The sequence below is a fragment of the Malaya genurostris genome, chromosome 3 (genome assembly GCF_030247185.1).
Source record: "Malaya genurostris strain Urasoe2022 chromosome 3, Malgen_1.1, whole genome shotgun sequence".
NCBI classification, from domain to species: domain Eukaryota; kingdom Metazoa; phylum Arthropoda; class Insecta; order Diptera; family Culicidae; genus Malaya; species Malaya genurostris.
Genome location: NC_080572.1, coordinates 52,843,347 through 52,860,725, shown reverse-complemented (window position 1 = coordinate 52,860,725; position 17,379 = coordinate 52,843,347). Strand labels below are relative to the sequence as shown.

Here is a 17,379-nt window from a genome sequence, read left to right as displayed (position 1 = left end):
GCTATCGATTTTAAATAAATGAACCAAGCAATGAGAACAGTACAACTGCGGCTACAATCAGCGTAACATCGACCATTCAATTAGTATAACCAACCATACTACCATACACAGGATACCGGACGGCATGTGATAGTTCTCATAAAAGTACCAACAGTTCGATATCATTATTTATTTATCAAAAGACGAACACGACACTGGCGATGCTTCCCTGCATGTACATCAAATTAGTAGTTATAGCCTGAAAATATATGCATATACATACAATTATTACTTATTTGTTTTTTCCTTACAGCATAGTATAGGTGGTTTGCTACGAATTATGTCAGTAATCTTTATTTCCAGTCGCCAAAATTATTTGGAATTGACCGACACTCCCATAAGCTTGTAGGCCCCATCCTCCATTTGCGTACATCGAATCGATTAATGAAAACCTGGGGTGGCATTATGTATCTCGATTCGACTAAAATTTTATCGATTCGACCACGTTTCGTATTATGGTTCTCGATTCGAAGACGATCATCGAGCTTCGATCGACTTCACTCGAAGAAGTATTAGATTATCGAGAAGTTTTGGCATTATGGAACCAAAACAATCGAGCTCGTAAACGACTGAACTCGATAAGAAATGGTCGAAAGCCTTATTACTATCGACTATAAGTTTTCGAATACGTTTTTTTTTATTTAAAGGTAGTTATCGATAACATCATAGATTTTCATAAACATATTAGTATTGATAATTTTTATTCTAATGCATTGTTTTGTATATCATTATATATTTTGTGTGTTTGGCATATTATGTAGAAGTCCAACTGTTTAAAAAGCATATTAATTGAAAGCTGCGTGGTATTTATTTAAAATAACAAACGTAAGTCGAAACTAACCTATGCAAAGTAACTGTAGTTTGTAATTAACTTTTCTAACCCTTTTGTACAGAAAACGTCGCTCAAACGGATTGTGGGAAAAAGCTTATTCGCTTGATAACAATGAGCGAATAATGTTTTTACCCATATATCTAACTCAAGTAAATTGAAAAATTTGTCCAAACGCCTTCAAAGTATATGGAATATGACAAAAGCATCACAATCTCGTGCTATTAGCGTGTATTTAACTCTTCAATAATACCTAAATAGATTATGAATACTACAAAGAAGGGGTTGCTCCTGGTATCTTAAAGCTAAAGCAATATCTTCTAATAAATATGAGAAAATACTACATTGAAAGCTGCAGAACCTAAAAGTCTTTGATTAAAACTACACATATGGATGACGTAAATTTAAACATTAAACTTGCAACAATACATGAAAAATACAGAATTTTTTGTATTATAATTTCAAAAGTTCATCTATAAATTGTGTACAAGAACACGCTTGAAAAAATTCTGAAATTTACTTTTTCAAATGGAGTGGAAACGAATCTGCTTCTTGATTTAAATATCAGAAATGTGTTCATATTAATTTCGTGGCAACTTACAACCGCAGTATTACAAACATTTTTCTTCTTTTCAGTACTTGAAGCGAATAAATGTAATAAAAAAAACTAAACAATAATTCACAGTTTCATTCTTTTTCATGATTGCAATGGATATGGGTTTGTTTACCTATGTTTGTTATGACAATTCGAGCAGCGTCAGTCGAAATCTAGTACCACATTGTTAGGATCTCGACAATGTGGTCGAAAGTGATACGTAATGCCACAGTTCAGTCGAATCGACTTCAAAAGTAATCGTTTCGAGTAACTCGTTTCGAGATGCATAATGTCAGCCCAGTTTTATTTCGCTTAGTGGTGTAATAATTCCTTGGTGTAAACGAGCCTTAATTTTCATTTGTTTGGGCGGTATGACATCTGCCAAACATATTTAATATTCATCAGGTCATTGAACTTACAACATCATTTTTTTTATCGTGTTAAAAATGTCGAATTCGGTACCAAAAAGAAATTCTGGTTTTTATGCGAGAAATGAAGAACGTAGAAGACCATCAATAAAATAACGGGGTTGTATGCCAGACACGACCGAGCACAATTACATTAGATATGGAACAATTCACAGCTTTCCCTAATAAATAAAAAAATAAATATGATGGTATATGCACTAAACTGAAACATTATTCAAGTAATCAACTAAATCTACTTTAAGCGCTTAGATTGTTTGCGAATGATGAAATTGACAAATGAATTCTTTCATGATAGTATTTGTTTAAACCTTCCCACATATTTTTCTATTGTAAATTTTTTGAAATATATTCTGTAACTGGAAATAAATGATGATGATGTCAAAGTTACTAGAAAGATCAATTTGAAACGAACAGCCTCTAGACAAATAAAACGATTTAGAGAAAAAACAGAAAGAAAACATGTGAAACAGTCCGCAACAAAATTCCGCGATTTTGTCCATATTGTAACTTAATGTTATAAATAGGGGAAGATGGGGTAAAATGTCCCGAGTCAAAATGCACCTTCTGCTTTTCTCAGCAGTTACCGATTTTTTCACAGAAATTTTCATGAAACTGAAAGACAGTAAATTACTATAAAATTTTGGTAGCATTAGTTCAACCATGTCTGGAAAAATAACCAAAAATCAATAATGTTTTTGTTATATGTAAGTTTTGGTCTTCGTTCCATAGTAATCTGGAGTGAGGAAGATGATTTTGATTACGTAACCAACGAACTTGTTTAATACAGACGATGTATTCGCAATTTTATGGAAAAATCGTCAAAATATGCTTTTGGGACTCCCCAAAATGACCTGAGCTTTGTGAGCCAAAATACTTATGAATTCGCTTACAAAAGTTATATATTAATTATAAATTTAAAGGATAATAGTGAGCAACCTTCCATCTGGCAAATATTTCATCCACAGAAATGCTAAAACTCTCTTGTCATGTGTTTTGATGGATGTTCACCCGTTGTTTAAGATTATGCTGCCTAAATGTTCAGATACCTGTAACTCCGCGTAATTTAAAATGTATATTTTTTCATGTTTTCTACGAACGGGAGTCATGCCCCGCATATTTTTCAGACGAAATTTTTGAAGGGTTTCTTTCATGTCTTTTTCAATACATACAGTGAGTATTTATTCGTAATTATGTGAACTATTGATGACGGAAGGTAGCTAAACATGAAACTTTTAAGTTTTATTTTCTTTAGTTAAGATTCAGCAACATTCATAAAGGGATCTTTTCGTTTCAATTATAGAGGCTTTAACATTAATGTCATTCACCTCTTCGGGCCAGAAAAATTTTCTGACCCTATGTGCGGGGTTGGGAATCGAACCCAGGCGGGCTGCGTGAAAGGCATTGACTCACCCATCACTCTATACCCGTCCCCCATAAAGGGATCTGTTTTACCCCATCTACTCCTACACAGAAAAAAAAGGCGGGTGGGTAATATCAGAGACATAACTGGATGTCGTGAATCGGAAACAACTGACATGTTCCTTAAAACTCCGACTATCAATTAGTTGATCAATTGTATGAATTATGCAAGCATTCCCTTTTTATGCATTTTCCGCAAAAACAAAGAAGGCTTCACTTCATCTCGATTACTGCGAATTTCACACAGCGAAAAGTGCACAAATCTAACCAAACTGTTCTAGATTTGTACTTACTGAGGTTTTTTACCTTCGATTTGCGAAGAAGAAATCCTAATAATTCTTTAGGAAACTTTTAGAGCCATTAGAACAATTGATTTTGTGTGATGCTCCCCACCGTTGTCCTCTTTTCGTTGTTTTTTCACCAATGCACACGACTAGGAGCTGTAATGAAATCACTCTATTCGGAAGCGAAACTAGCTTTCCAAACGACACACAATACATCTGCTCGCAGTGGCGATAGAATCCAAACTAATCCAATTTTCGTTCAAAGGTTTTTTTACGTGATTTCGTTTGTAGATTTTTCACTAATGGGCGGTCCTAACGGCTATAAAAATAGCAGCATATAGAATTCTAATATCGATTATTTCATTTTGGATTTGCATAATTTTTTGAAAGAAATTATCAAAATGCTGTAGGGATTCGTTTCTAGCATTCAGAAGGGACAAATTGTGTAATTCTCTACGACATTAAACTATGGAATAATTCTCGCAAAAAACAAGGAAGGCTTCACTTGATCTCGAATACTGTGAATTTCACACAGTGAAAAGTGCACAAATCTAATCAACCTGTTCTAGATTTGCACTAAACTGAGGATATTTACCTTCGATTTGCGAGCAAGAAATCTTAATAGTTCTTTAGAAAACTTCTAGAGCCATTAGAACGGCTGATTTTGTGTGATGCTCCCCACCGTTGTCCTCTTTTCGTTGTTTGCAAACAACTGGCAGCTGTGACGTAATCACTCTTGTCGGAAGCGAAACTAGCTTTGCAAACGGCACATAATACTTCTACTCGCAGTGGCGATAGAATATAAACTGATCCAATTTTTGTTAGGAGGTTTTTTTTACGTGATTTCGTTTGTAGCTTTTTCACTAATGGGCGGTCCTAACGGCAATAAAAATAGCAGCATATAGACTTTTAATATCGATTATGTAATTTTGAATTTGCATTTCATTGAAAGAAACTATCAGGATGCTGTACGGGATTCATTACTGCCCTTCAGAAGGACCAAATTGTTGAACTCACTACGATATTAAGCACTGTTCGGAACATTTTTCTCGAGCGGTTTGTTGTACAGCAGCAGATATTTTGTTCTCTTCCTCGGAACGCTTTCTGATTGGCTGGTGTTGCCATGGGTCAAATGAAAAAGGTGTCAATAGTGTACTATTGAAATACTTCAATGATGTTGCTATACACGTTTAAGTTGAAAAAATTTCGATTCTATTGGTAGTTACATTATATAAATCCTTTCACAGATCACTGAACTATGAGCTTTTAAAATACGAGAAGGGCAAATGCGCCTTATGAATTATCCTCTTTGATATTCGTTTATACCAAACATTTCAGAAAAGTCACATTTTGAATTGTTTGAGATTACATAACTGAAAATTTTATCATAAAATTGTGATGATATTTCCGATGGCATGTAGCAAAAATTATGTTGTTTCGTTACATACAACAAGAGATATTCACGATCAAAAACTTATCACTCTCTCAGAGAGTAAATTTTGAAAAGGCGCCCCATAGTAAAGTAAGTCGTATTCACGACAAAATTATAAATTTTACAGGTGACAGAATTCTACAAACGACACAATTCACAACAACTTAATTTTTCAAATAGCGGAATATTCCACTCGTACAGAATTTTACACGCTTCGAATATAATTTGCACTCGGCTACCAAGCCCCGCTTTATGACTTTATATGTATTAATTATTCAATGAACAGATATGAACTCTGTGGTTCAGTCGAGTAACCGATGTGCTTGTGATCTGATATTTCTCGGTTCAAGTCGCGGTGCTGCTTACGATCTTTTGTTTTTTTATTTCGTTCGAAATCAAGCCATGTAATTTTCAATTCAAACAATTGTACATGTTCTTGAATAAAAATTTGTGTGAAATACGACGCTCCATTTATGTGCATCTTATAAGATGCAAAATTACAAGATTTTTTCGAACTGTGTACTCATCAAACCCGGTCATAAAATACCCATATTGTAAGGGTTTTCAAGGAATGTCAATAAACCGGAAGTCGCCATCTTGGAATTCAGAACCACCTCAAATATTGTTTTCCGATATCTACTCATCAAATCTGTTCATAAAATATCCATATTGAAGTAATTTCCATGGAATATAAATGAGCGGGAAATGATTTTCATTGTTTGCTAAAACCTGTTGTTGTTGTGTATCAGTTATGACTTGAAATAAAACAAGAAATTAGAATAATAATTAAACGTCTTGAATCATATTTCAACCTCGGGAAGTGAGATCAGAAACAAGCCAGCTATCATCATTCGAATCCTCTCACTTCCGCTCATATACTCTAAAAGTCAGGTGCGAAGTATTCGAAACAAAAAGCCAAACTCAACATCGCGTTACTTTGCTTCTTTAATGAACCATGTGATGCTGTTTTGGGTCATAACAATCGTTTGAATTAGGGGGACGGGTATAGCGTGATGGGTAAGTCGATGCCTTTCACGCAGCCCACCTGAGTTCGATTTCCAGCCCCGCACATAGGGTTAGAAGGTTTTGCTTGCCTGAAGAGGTGAATGACCTCAAGGTTAAAACCTCTATAATCGAAACAAACAAAAATCATTCGTAGTCCCCTTCGAAAAAAAGGCGCTATGCAGTCGTGATGAATTTTCGCTAGCCAGGATGAGAACAATCACCAGGATGCGCATACTTATTTTCATTATTACAAAAATAAGTTCCTTCATCCGTTCAGTCCTCAGCAAGAAGCTAGATCTTGTCTTCGTAGCAACTATTTGATCGCCTTGTACGATAAAGTGTAGAACCTGTTGGCATTTCTAGCAGTAATATGAATAGTTTCGTATAAAAAAACAGTACCAGAACTGCACGGCTTCTGCTTTGTCAGTCGTAAGATTATATAATACATGGCTATCAGTCTCCCGCACTTGTATCCTGACTAATGTTTACATTCAGCAACATTAATTATACTAAAATGAAAAATGATTTAAGCACGTATTGAATTTTTTACCTACAGTAACAGCTCAAAAGCCAAGCAGAAAAAGTAAATATGAAAATTATTTAAAATCAGTTATGTTTACTTATTAGTTTATGTCATTGAACTAGGATTATAAGCAAATTCAGAACATTCATCAAGGATTTACAAAAACAAACAAAGCGATGAGATTTTGGTATTGGAAATTAGATTTTATTCAATCCTACGAACTGTAATAAATTATTGGTCTCAAATGAATTATTTATATTAGTGAACAGATAAGTACGTATCACATTTAGCACCTATTTTGGTAACGAACGATCATGCACATTTGGCAAAACACACAGACAAACAAGCATACCAATTTTGTCACAAACCACAAAACCTCCGCACAATAGCTCACAGCATTCAATAAACGCCCGACAAAAAGCGGTTTAATTATCAATTATAACCCCGATAACCGCTAACCAAACTTGAGCTCGATACTCCGACCGGATTCGTTCCGGAGTAGTACCCGTAGCCTAGATTTCGACTGCCGAAATAATTACCACCGGTGTAGCCCAAATAGGATTGCAAACCGCCATTACCTCCGAAGCCGCCGTAGCCACCATATCCATTGTAGCCTCCGGCGCCTCCATAGCCACCATAACCGCCGTACGAATTACCGCCAATATTATTGAAACCAGGATAGTAACCGGACGATCCGGGATAGGCACCACCCTGCAAGAAGGGAAACTTAATTAAATCTCTTCTCGATACAATATTTCGTTTGAATCGAAATCAATTTCAAATCCAAAAATTTTAATATCGATGTTTGCTAATTTAGTTATCGAGATGACAATTTGGTTTGTATTCAACGAATGCGTTTGCACTCAATTGGTATGAAAGTTTACAATTTCACATTAGCTTATGGGATGGAGAGATGGAGATTCGAAAAATTCTACTCACTGGATAATAGCCCCCTGTTTGTGGATAATAGCCTCCCTGAGGGTAGTATCCTCCAGCGCCGGGATAGTATCCCCGATTACCGTAGTACGGTCTTCCAAATAAGCCAAGGTCGAAAACTGAAAATAGCACAAATCAATCAATAAACTTTAAAACCAATTCCGCATCAAACACAAATGGTATACTTCTTTCGCTCGGGGCTCCCGTCGAGTAATAACTGCTTCTCAAAGACCTGGATCCATCGATTCGAGCTCCTATGTTCTTGACGGGGCCTGTTGCTTCTGAATTTGCACCTTCCTGAGCCGGTTGAAACAAACGTTGACCGCCCTGGTTGTCTGTCACCCCTGGAGGAATTATCTGCTGACAGTGAATGACGTTTAACAATGCTATACAAATCACCAGCAGTGCCTATGGAAAGAAAAACAAGAAGTGTTTATTATCAAGTTAGCATTCTTTTTTCGATCTGAAGACAGATATGATGAAATGCACCCCTGAGAATGAATTGGAAGCTCATTATAGCAAGGTTTTTTGTTTTTCGAAATTCTGTCTAATTTGTCTAGTTTCTAGAAATAATTGATCAAAAACCTTAAGGGTATTGAAAGTGACTTCTTTCAAACGGAATACCAAACTTGTGGGTAAGGTTCCGAAAAGTAAAACCAGATCGTATTTCTGTTTATGTTGTTTAGTACCTCGAGGAATTTGACACAATTTCAAAAATTCAAGAAATTACATTACATTTCATAAAAAGTAATTATTTTCATGCGTTTTTTTAATAAACAATTATAGGAATATGAGTTAAAATTTAATTATTAAAATTTAAATTGGGTGTTCAGCCACAAGTGGTTACTTTTCAGCCCTATTATATACATGATTTGGTTATTACCATGAAGACATCATTTGCTTCCGCAATTCTGTGATTTTTGTGTAGGGAAAATTATAAACCTACTTGTATTGTGTATTTTCATGCGTTTGCTTTTCTTCATGGAAAGGTAGTAGAAATTCTGCGACTTTTGATCGAAGTTTTGACGAGATCGGAAAATGTCTGCGTATGTGTGTGCACCTTTCAAAGATGTTTCTCTCCGCTCAATTTATTCGAAAATGGCTGAACCGATTTCAACAAACCTAGGCTCGTTTAAAAGCTACTCGTAGGGTGTGAATCAAGTTTAGCTGTCACTTCCGGTTCCGGATACATAATGGTAAAAGTGACATAACCGACAAACGTTTTTTTTTTCGTCAAATTTTCTCGGAGATGACTGAACCTTCTCAAAAGACTTTGCCTCGTTTAATAGCTACTCTTAGGATGTGAATCAAGTCCGAAGATCAATTGGCTGCAACTTCCTATTTCGAAAATATAAACCGACTGAACGAAGTTGTTTTTCTGCGCTCAATTTTCTCGGAGATGGCTACACATATTTCCTTAAGCTGAGGCTCATTCAGATGCTAATCGTCAGAAAAAACAATTTAACGTCCAATGTACGGGAAAAAAACCAAAAAGTTGGTGAATGCTTTCCATATCCATGTGGCCGTATCTATCATTTGCCCAAACGATGAACAAAATGTGTTGAAAGCGAGGGCCAATACTTTAAATAAAAATATTTCGCAATTCCTTCTTCGTCAAAATTTTTTTCTGAGTACGCGCCTGAATTTGTTCATAATCGCTTCTATGCAATTCTTGAGATATTCAGACATGAATTTTTTGATTTAAGTCGACCAAACAAAATTTTCGAAACCGAATAAGCACTCTAAATGTGTATATTGAAATAATAGTTAATGCTTTTTCAAGAACCAGGTAGTTTGTCCAAAAATCTGTTAACAATTTTTTTCTAAAGATTTTGCCTTTCTCATAAAGAAAGGCTATGCAATCACTGTAAAAACCGACTTCCCTTCCGTTGATTCTATACCGTCTAACAATATATACGAGATTCTTCCTGAATCCGATTGTAGCGACATAGAAGAAAATTCTTCAAAAATTCCCAAAATGGACGCTTGCCGTTCTGGGAAGAAACAACAATCTATGCCACTAGTGACGGTGATGATTTCCGACTTCAAAGCATTCCGTACTGAGCTTTCTACGTTTCTCCCGGAAGTAAAAGTCTCATTTCAAATCGGACGATGAGGAGAATGTCGAGTCTTGGTTGATGGATTGGAAGACTGCGAACGTCTTATCCGATATTTGTCCGAGAAACTTCATAAATTTTATTCATATGATATAAAATCAGACAGACCCTTCAAGACTGTCTTGAAAGGCTTATCAAAAGATCAAAGTGCTGATGAAATTAAAAATGAACTAAAAGAAGTTTTGCCCCTTCCCAAGTAATACTTATGAAAAATAAAAGAGCGAATGGTACTTCTAAACCACGCTCTGGAATTTCCCATGAACTTTACCTAATACACTTCAATCGAAGTGACGTAAACAATTTGAAAACTTTAGAAAAAGTACGTTTCATTTCCCACATTAAAATTCATTAGGAACATTATAAACTGCATAATCGTATTGCAAACTTAACGCAATGTCGTCGTTGCCAAGGCTTCGGCCATGGAACCAAAAATTGTCATATGGATATACGGTGTTTGAATTGTGGTAAATCGCATTCGAAAGACGTTTGTCCAATGAATGAAACCACTGATAAATTTTCATGTTCAATTTATGTATGGAAATCATAAACCCAATTATTTGAAATGTCCTGTCAGGGAAAATATTTTAAACGCTCGTTCGCTTAGAAAACAAGTCAAATTTACAGAACATACCTGAAAATCAAAAAACCATTACAAATGCCACGCCTAATTCTTCTAAGGCACTTATTTCTTCGAATTTAAAACAAAAAACAGGTGCGCCTTCCAATTTGTCTTCTAACGAAAACAATTGATTGACAGGTAGATCGACCTCGTCATCATCTTCTTCTAATGTCAGTTACGCTAGTGTAACAGGTAGAAATCTACCACATAATTCTTCTAATGTAAATAATCAAAACACAGGAACGCCTTGCAGTTCATCTTCTAACGAAAACAAATAGGTATAAAGCGAGAGGACTATGTCCAGCCAGCGACTGGCACCATTAAAGAAGGTGACAAGCGATTATAAATACACTCTCCTACTCAATGCTTGATCGGAGAAATAGGTATAAAGCGAGAGGACTAGTGTTTGATGGACACGGCCAGGATGTAGACCATGTTCGATGTACGTTGCTACTATGTCTGTTTCGCGTTTTAGAGTGACTAAAACAAGATCAGAGTGGCGAAATGGTAGCGCGTTTGCACGGAATGCATAAGAACGCAGGTTCGAGTCCTGTCTCTGAGCGCATCTTTTTCCAAAAATTCATCTTTTCTGTTAGTTTTTCTTTCACTTGGCTTCTCCAATATATGTTTCCGTTCAGTCATTGCAAAAACCGAAAACAATTTATTAATAGGTAGATCGGCCAAATCATCTTCTTCTAATGGCAGTCTACCTACCAATATTCCTTCAATGCCATTCGTTTCTTTGAATGAAGTTGATTTAGGCGATATAACTGAAAATAAAATGATCTACCTACAAGATCAACTTTTTCAAATGATCATCCGAATGAATTCGACTTCATCACTTTTTGAAGCATTTCAAATCGGATGGCAATTTGCAAATGATATTATAATGGATTTAAAATTTTACAGTGATGTTAAATAATTGTTTGAATATTTTAAATTGGAATGCTCGATCTTTAAATTCTTAGTGTCAGTAGGATTCTTAGTATCAGTAGGATCCATAGTATCAGCCATGCAATGATTCTGTACACTAAGAATCGGCTGCGAAGTCTGTTGAAACAGAAAGGCAAAATTCCACAAAAGGAATGTAATACCAAGACTTTGCTTTGCTTTCGATCTTTAAGATCGAGTGAAGATGATTTTTATAATTTTCTTAAAGTTCACAAAATTAAAACCAAATGTCAAATTGAAAAGTAATCCACATTATGTGGTTCATCGATTTGACAGGTTTACTGGAATGGGTGGTGGAGTTGCCATTTTTGTCCAACGGCAAATTAAACATCGAATTTTGCCTTCTTTCAATACTAAAGTTATTGAAAGCTTGAGAATCGAAGTTGAAACCATTCATGGAATTTATTTCATCGCAGGAGCATATTTGCCAAATTTTTCATAATAGGGAACTTAAATGCTAAGTATGTCCAGTGGAATTGTAGGCAAAATAACAGTAATGGTAAAATACTTCATAATCAACTCTCAGCTGGTTACTTCACAGTTCTTCATCCCAGTAATCCGACTTGATTCTCTTTCGTGAAAAACCCCTCTATAATTGATCTGGTTCTAACAGACCAAAGTCACATTTGTAGTGCACCGATTACACATGCTGACTTTGAATCAGTAACATTCAGATTTTCCAACGAAGCTATAATTAATCCAATTAGTTCTATATTCAACTATCATAGAGATGACAATCTTCAACTGTTCATTCGGTTGAAGAATGTTCGTCGACGACAATATAAACGTTCTCGTGATCCTGCTATGAAAAACATAGTTAAGGATTTATAAAAAGAAATTAAACATAGATTTACTCGTTTGTGAAATGCAAATTTCGCTAAAGAAGTTGAACAAATTAAACCATATTCTAAACCTTTCTGGAAACTTTTTAAGGTTCTTAAGAAACCTCAGAAACCAATTCCTGCTCTCAAGGAAGGAAACCAAATACTTCTTACAAATGGCGAAAAAACTCAAAAACTTGCTCAGCAGTTCGAGAGTGTCCACAATTTTAATTTGAACGTTGTGAGTCCTATTGAAAATGAAGTCTCACTGAAATATAATCATATTTCAAGTCAAGTGTTATTACAAGATGACATTATTGAGACGAATTTTGATGAAATTAATTCAATTATTACGAAACTTAAAAACATGAAGGCTCCTGGTAATGATGGAATTTTTAATATTCTTATTAAAAATCTACCCCGATGAGTTACACAGACTCACAAATATAGAACCATTAGATGTAATGTCACATAATATTATAAGCAAATTTCGACAAAAATCGATGCAATCTTCAATTGAATCGATTCGATCTCTGTATTAGTTAGTAAGTTAGTATATAAGTTCGTTTTCCCCATTACACAATACAAGTAGGTTTAGAATTTTCCCTACACAAAAATCTCAGAATTGCGGAAGCAAATGATGTCCTCATGGTAATAACCAAATCATGTACATAATAGGGCTAAAAAGTCACCACTTGTGGCTGAACACCCAATTTAAATCTTAATAATTTAATTTTAACTCATATTCCAATAAATAGTTATTTAAAAAAAAGTCGTTGCAGGTGAATCATTTATTAGCTATTTTCAAGGATTAAAGTTCTAAACTTAAAAATAATAAAAAATGTAATGATTTTGTAGGTCAAAAGTAAGAACTTGACTCAGAGTGGCCTTTCTCTTAGAAGTAGTCGTTCTCGAAATATTTAGACATGAAATTGAAAAATCATTTAGATTCCTGTTTATCTGCGCCATTTTTCTTCTAAACGTTGTACCTCGGAAACTGTAAATTGTGCAAAAGTAGTGTAGATATATGAAAAAATAGATCTGGCACTCTTAAAAATTCAAACCATTGGGGGTTCATGAAAGTCTACGTTTGTTTACAAGGAAAGAGGATTTGTTTGTTTACAAGGAAAGAGGAATATTCCTTTGATATTATGTCATTTTCGGAATAGAGTGTAAATCTATTTCCAGGGAACAAAATCAGTTTGAAACATGAGAGTCTTGATTTATGGTTCCAAAGAGGTCCGCGATATGAAAAGGTTAGGAATCACTGGTATAAACGATAAAACTTTTGTGGAATTTCAACCAGTGTTGGGAAAAAATCGAAATTTCGAAAATCTCGTCAATCCACGATGATAATTAAGAGAAAAGTTCGCACATCGAACATATCTGATATGATTCTCGAACAGAAGATTTTTGGGAAATTAATTTTCATAGCCGTTATATCTCAACTCTTTGCAGAATACATGATGAATAAATTCGTCGAACGTCTAACAAAAGCTGAAACTTTCTCAAAATGATCGGTGTGCGAGGGGAAGTTCTGCGAGTTCTTGAAATTTGATGCTCTGCTGAGAAGTTCATCAATAGCGGTGATGTGTCAGAAATTTATTCAACAATATCTTGCTGGTGGAGTAATATAATCAATAATTATAGGAGCTTAGGTTATCGCAACTCTAATTCAAACGCGTCGTTCAAACGTTGCGCTTGCTGTGTGTTTGACAAATGCAAAATGCTGCGCTCCTGTTACTTCTATAAATCAAATTCACGCTGAATAGTGTTTTCTTGGGTTTAATCTGAACAGTGCCGTGTAATCAACCAGCTGTAATTGAAACAGCTTTACAACGCTATAATCACTACTTGGAATGTGGAAAAAATATTGTTGTTCATATTGACCATCCTTCACGCATCAAAAATATTGCAGTCATTATTTCTCAACCGCGATTCAGTTGCGAATTTATTCAGATGAGATTTTCTTGTTGATTAAAGTATAATAAATCAATCATGCACGAATGTCCCGGGTTGGTGGTTCAATGTATAGGACACTGGTCTTACAAGCCAGTTGTCGTATGTTGGAGCCCCGACCTGGAAGGATTCTTAGCGCCAGTAGGATCTATAGTACTAGCCATGCAAATTCCATAAAAGGAATGTAATGCCAAGACTTTGCTTTGCTTACGAATCACTTCGGTGTCGAATTGGTGTAGTGGAAATTCAGCTTCGAAATATCATCGGAGACTCTTCTCCCTTTCGTTTAGCTCTTTAGCGGTATATTTGTGGGTAAACTTCGAGGTTCAGAGTTTTGAGGATGCTTGTTTGATAAATGAAAATCTCGGATGTGATTTTTTCAATCACTTAGTCTCTTTCGAAGATAATGAAATGAACTTTTTTGCCCTCACCATCTTACAGCTAAAGCAGTGTGCCTTTAAACCTATATTATTAAATAAAAAAAAAAGAAATGAACTTTTTCTGATCATGATTTTCCCAAAACTGCTCCCAGCACAAATATTATAATGTTTCACTCGCTGTGTGGCATGTAGTCTCATCTTGTTGAAAAAAGTATAAGAAGTCGCATACAGTCTAGCTGCGAAAATTTATTCTACATTGAGAGGTATGCACTGTTGTTCTTGTTACGGCATATTGTGGGGGTAAGCTCAGGCCCAACAAATGAATCAAGCCCCATAGCGATCTTATTCCAGCAATGCACTTACTATACTTATTATAATGTTATTGTCCTAACTCACTAATATTGTAATGTTTAGCAAAATAGACTGGGCAAATTTTCCAGATAGTTTGAAATGGAAATCAATTATGACTTCAGTTTTGTCTTGACATTACATTCGTTTTGTGGAATTTGGCCTTTCTGTTTCAACAGACTTTGCAGACGATTCTTAGCGTACAGAATTATTGCATGGCTAGTTAGTACCATGAATCCTACTGACACTAAGTATCCTTACAGGTCGAGGCTCGAACATACGACAACTGGCTTGTAAGACTACTCTAACTTTAGTGCTATACGTTTAAACTTTTGTTCAGAAAAAATAACATCCGTTTTTCCGTGGCGATGCTCGATTTATTTTTTTTTTTTATTTTTTATTCAGATTTGAAAACTTACAGTGAGTCCAGTGTTTTTCAAAGTGTTGTAAGTCCGAAATACAGGATTAATCTAGTTTGTTAATTGATTTGGAAAAGTTTCTTCAGGGATTACCCCCAACTTCCCCTATCTTTTTGTTTTGTTCATGTACAGAACACAATTAGGCCCAGCTCACTGCTCGTTGGTAAAAGTTCAATCCAATACCAGCTACTGTCACTGGACCTGCTTCCAAATTACAACCAATCCCCTTCTAATATTACGTCACGTGACAGAAATGCCACCCAACGAACAACTCTCTTCATACTTACATTCCAAGATCGTTCCATCGTCTTCATTTCTACGCTTGCCGGAAGCACTTCGATGCGGTAGTTGATTATGCCAACAAAGATTTGCCGAGCTGTGAATTCGTTTCTGATGTTACACAAACCAGAACAACCGGCTCCGGTTCGTCCGTTTTCTGCTGATTCCGTAAAATGGCGGACGTAGAACTGTTGCAGTTTCAATTTTTTATTGACAATTCACTTCACTGCAGATGTGAGCTGCAAGGAAACAATTTGATTGGAAATGTCTTTTCTCTTTTGGGAAAGTATTCTTCGACGTACAGTAACTTAATCTTGGAATTGTGAAAAAAGTGTTCGAACAAAGGCAAGCTCGTCGTTCGTAAAACAAAAAAAACAGCACTGACACGACTAGTTACTAGTTTCCACTTGGCTGACCGTCGCTCGTCTGGCGCTCGTTTGTCGATCTTGGCACTACCGGCAGCCAATTGTATGCAGCAATCAGTTGAAGTAGAAGCGATTTTCTCACCCCGACTCACAAGCGACGAACGCGAAACCGAAAGATCGCAACATAAAAGCGCTGTCGCGGTGGGTTCCGCAGAAAAAAATGCGAATTTTAAACTCGCGGATATGATGCACCTCAAAACGGAAGATCGCACGACAGACTTGAGCCGTCACCGAGAAATAAACAGCAATCGCTCAGAAACAACGATTTTATAGTAACTATATTCGTTAGGCTTCTACCCGAAAGTTCAACTCCGATGGGTGTTTCTTCACAGCGAAATGACTTTTGACTGAGCGGTACTGTTTGGCGAGCAGACAAAGTGATATGCGCACAGTATTTGCTGGGAAATTACTGTATCCCCACCCGCTACTACTATAGAAGACCCCACCCACCTGCGCCCAAATGAATGCCGGATGGAACGTCAATCGGTGTGCTATCTATGCTGTAAGCGATTCCGAAAAAAAAACTGCAAGCGCTACAATGTTTACAGTTTGTCAGATGACTGTTAGCATGTTGAAGTTTGTCAACTTTTCAATGTGAGTGAAACTGTTTAAAATTTGAAAACAAAATTGAAATGTAAATACCCGGATACTATATAGATATTGTTTTTTTCACAAACCGTTGATATCATTGCACATCAAATTTTCTCGTAGTCTTTTTAGAAAAAAATGTGCTTAAATCATTCTGGAAATTTAGATTTATTGTTACAATAATTGAAAATTGTTGAACAAAAATCATTGATTCTGATTGTGCCAATTGTTTCGTTACTATAATATTGCATCAATTCAATAAAAACGATATACTCTAAGAAATTCCTAACATTTGGTACAATCGCTCTCCATCAGAAAATATTAGATCCGGATTGTTTCATTCTGCTATTAGGGTGGGCATCAGGTTGTATGGGAAAAAATGCAAAGGTTTATTTTCTCACTCCCCCAAACTTTTCGTAGTCGTTTTGGATCCCCTAGAAACTATGCAAAATTTTAGCTCGATCGGTAAAACCATATTTTCGAGCCCGTGGTTTAAAGTTTGTATGGGATTTAGTGTGGGAAAGCTGACTTTTTACAACAAAAAAAAGTCTGGAGATCACCCTATAGACTCTAAAAATTAGCACATGTTCAATTTTCGTATAAAATTATCGAGGTAGAAAACCTTTGAAGACTGAAAAACTATCCGACATCTATGGAAAACAGCTATTGAAGAAAAACCGATTCAAAGTCCGAACAATTTTTTAATAGGAATTCTGTATTTCGATCGAATCGGATTTTATCGAACGAATGTAAAAATTTGCATTCTGTAAATCGATCGAGTGATGCCTTTGTATGGAAAACTCGAACGAAATACAGAATCGGGGTGTAGGGGTAGATGGGGTAAAACGCACCCCCTAAGAAAATGTAGCTATATCTTAATTATAGAGAATAACACGGAAGAGTTTCATGCATGACTGTCTACCGTAATCATTATTTCTCAAAATTACGTACAAAAACTCGCTGAATGCATTGAAAAATACATG

At 35.7% G+C, this 17,379-nt stretch overlaps 1 protein-coding gene across 3 annotated transcripts; it reads right to left on the bottom strand.

The window, feature by feature from the left end:
• Positions 1-12: 12 nt before the first annotated feature.
• LOC131438126 (keratin, type I cytoskeletal 10-like) lies at positions 13-16,156 on the bottom strand. 3 transcript variants are annotated; one of them, XM_058607945.1, is made up of 5 exons: positions 15,392-16,156; positions 7,676-7,898; positions 7,494-7,609; positions 7,133-7,265; positions 13-238 (listed from the first exon to the last, which is right to left on the bottom strand). In XM_058607945.1, the coding sequence occupies exons 1-5, from the start codon at positions 15,416-15,418 to the stop codon at positions 225-227; spliced, it is 513 nt and encodes a 170-aa protein (XP_058463928.1). In that variant the 5' UTR covers positions 15,419-16,156; the 3' UTR covers positions 13-224. The 3 variants fall into 3 exon arrangements, with proteins under 3 accessions (XP_058463928.1, XP_058463927.1, XP_058463926.1); XM_058607944.1 differs by lacking the exon at positions 13-238 and having other exon boundaries at positions 6,727-7,265; positions 15,392-15,622; positions 15,686-16,155; XM_058607943.1 differs by lacking the exon at positions 13-238 and having other exon boundaries at positions 6,727-7,265; positions 15,392-16,155.
• Positions 16,157-17,379: the final 1,223 nt, after the last annotated feature.

Bases quoted from the DNA above. Each gene is read 5' to 3' on its own strand.
- LOC131438126 (XM_058607943.1), bottom strand. From the start codon at position 15,418: ATGAAGACGATGGAACGATCTTGGAAT. The intron at 7,899-15,391 runs GTAAGTATGAAG...TTCTTTCCATAG, and splicing joins CGATGGAACGATCTTGGAAT to GCACTGCTGGTGATTTGTAT. The intron at 7,610-7,675 runs GTATACCATTTG...TGCTATTTTCAG, and splicing joins GGGAGCCCCGAGCGAAAGAA to TTTTCGACCTTGGCTTATTT.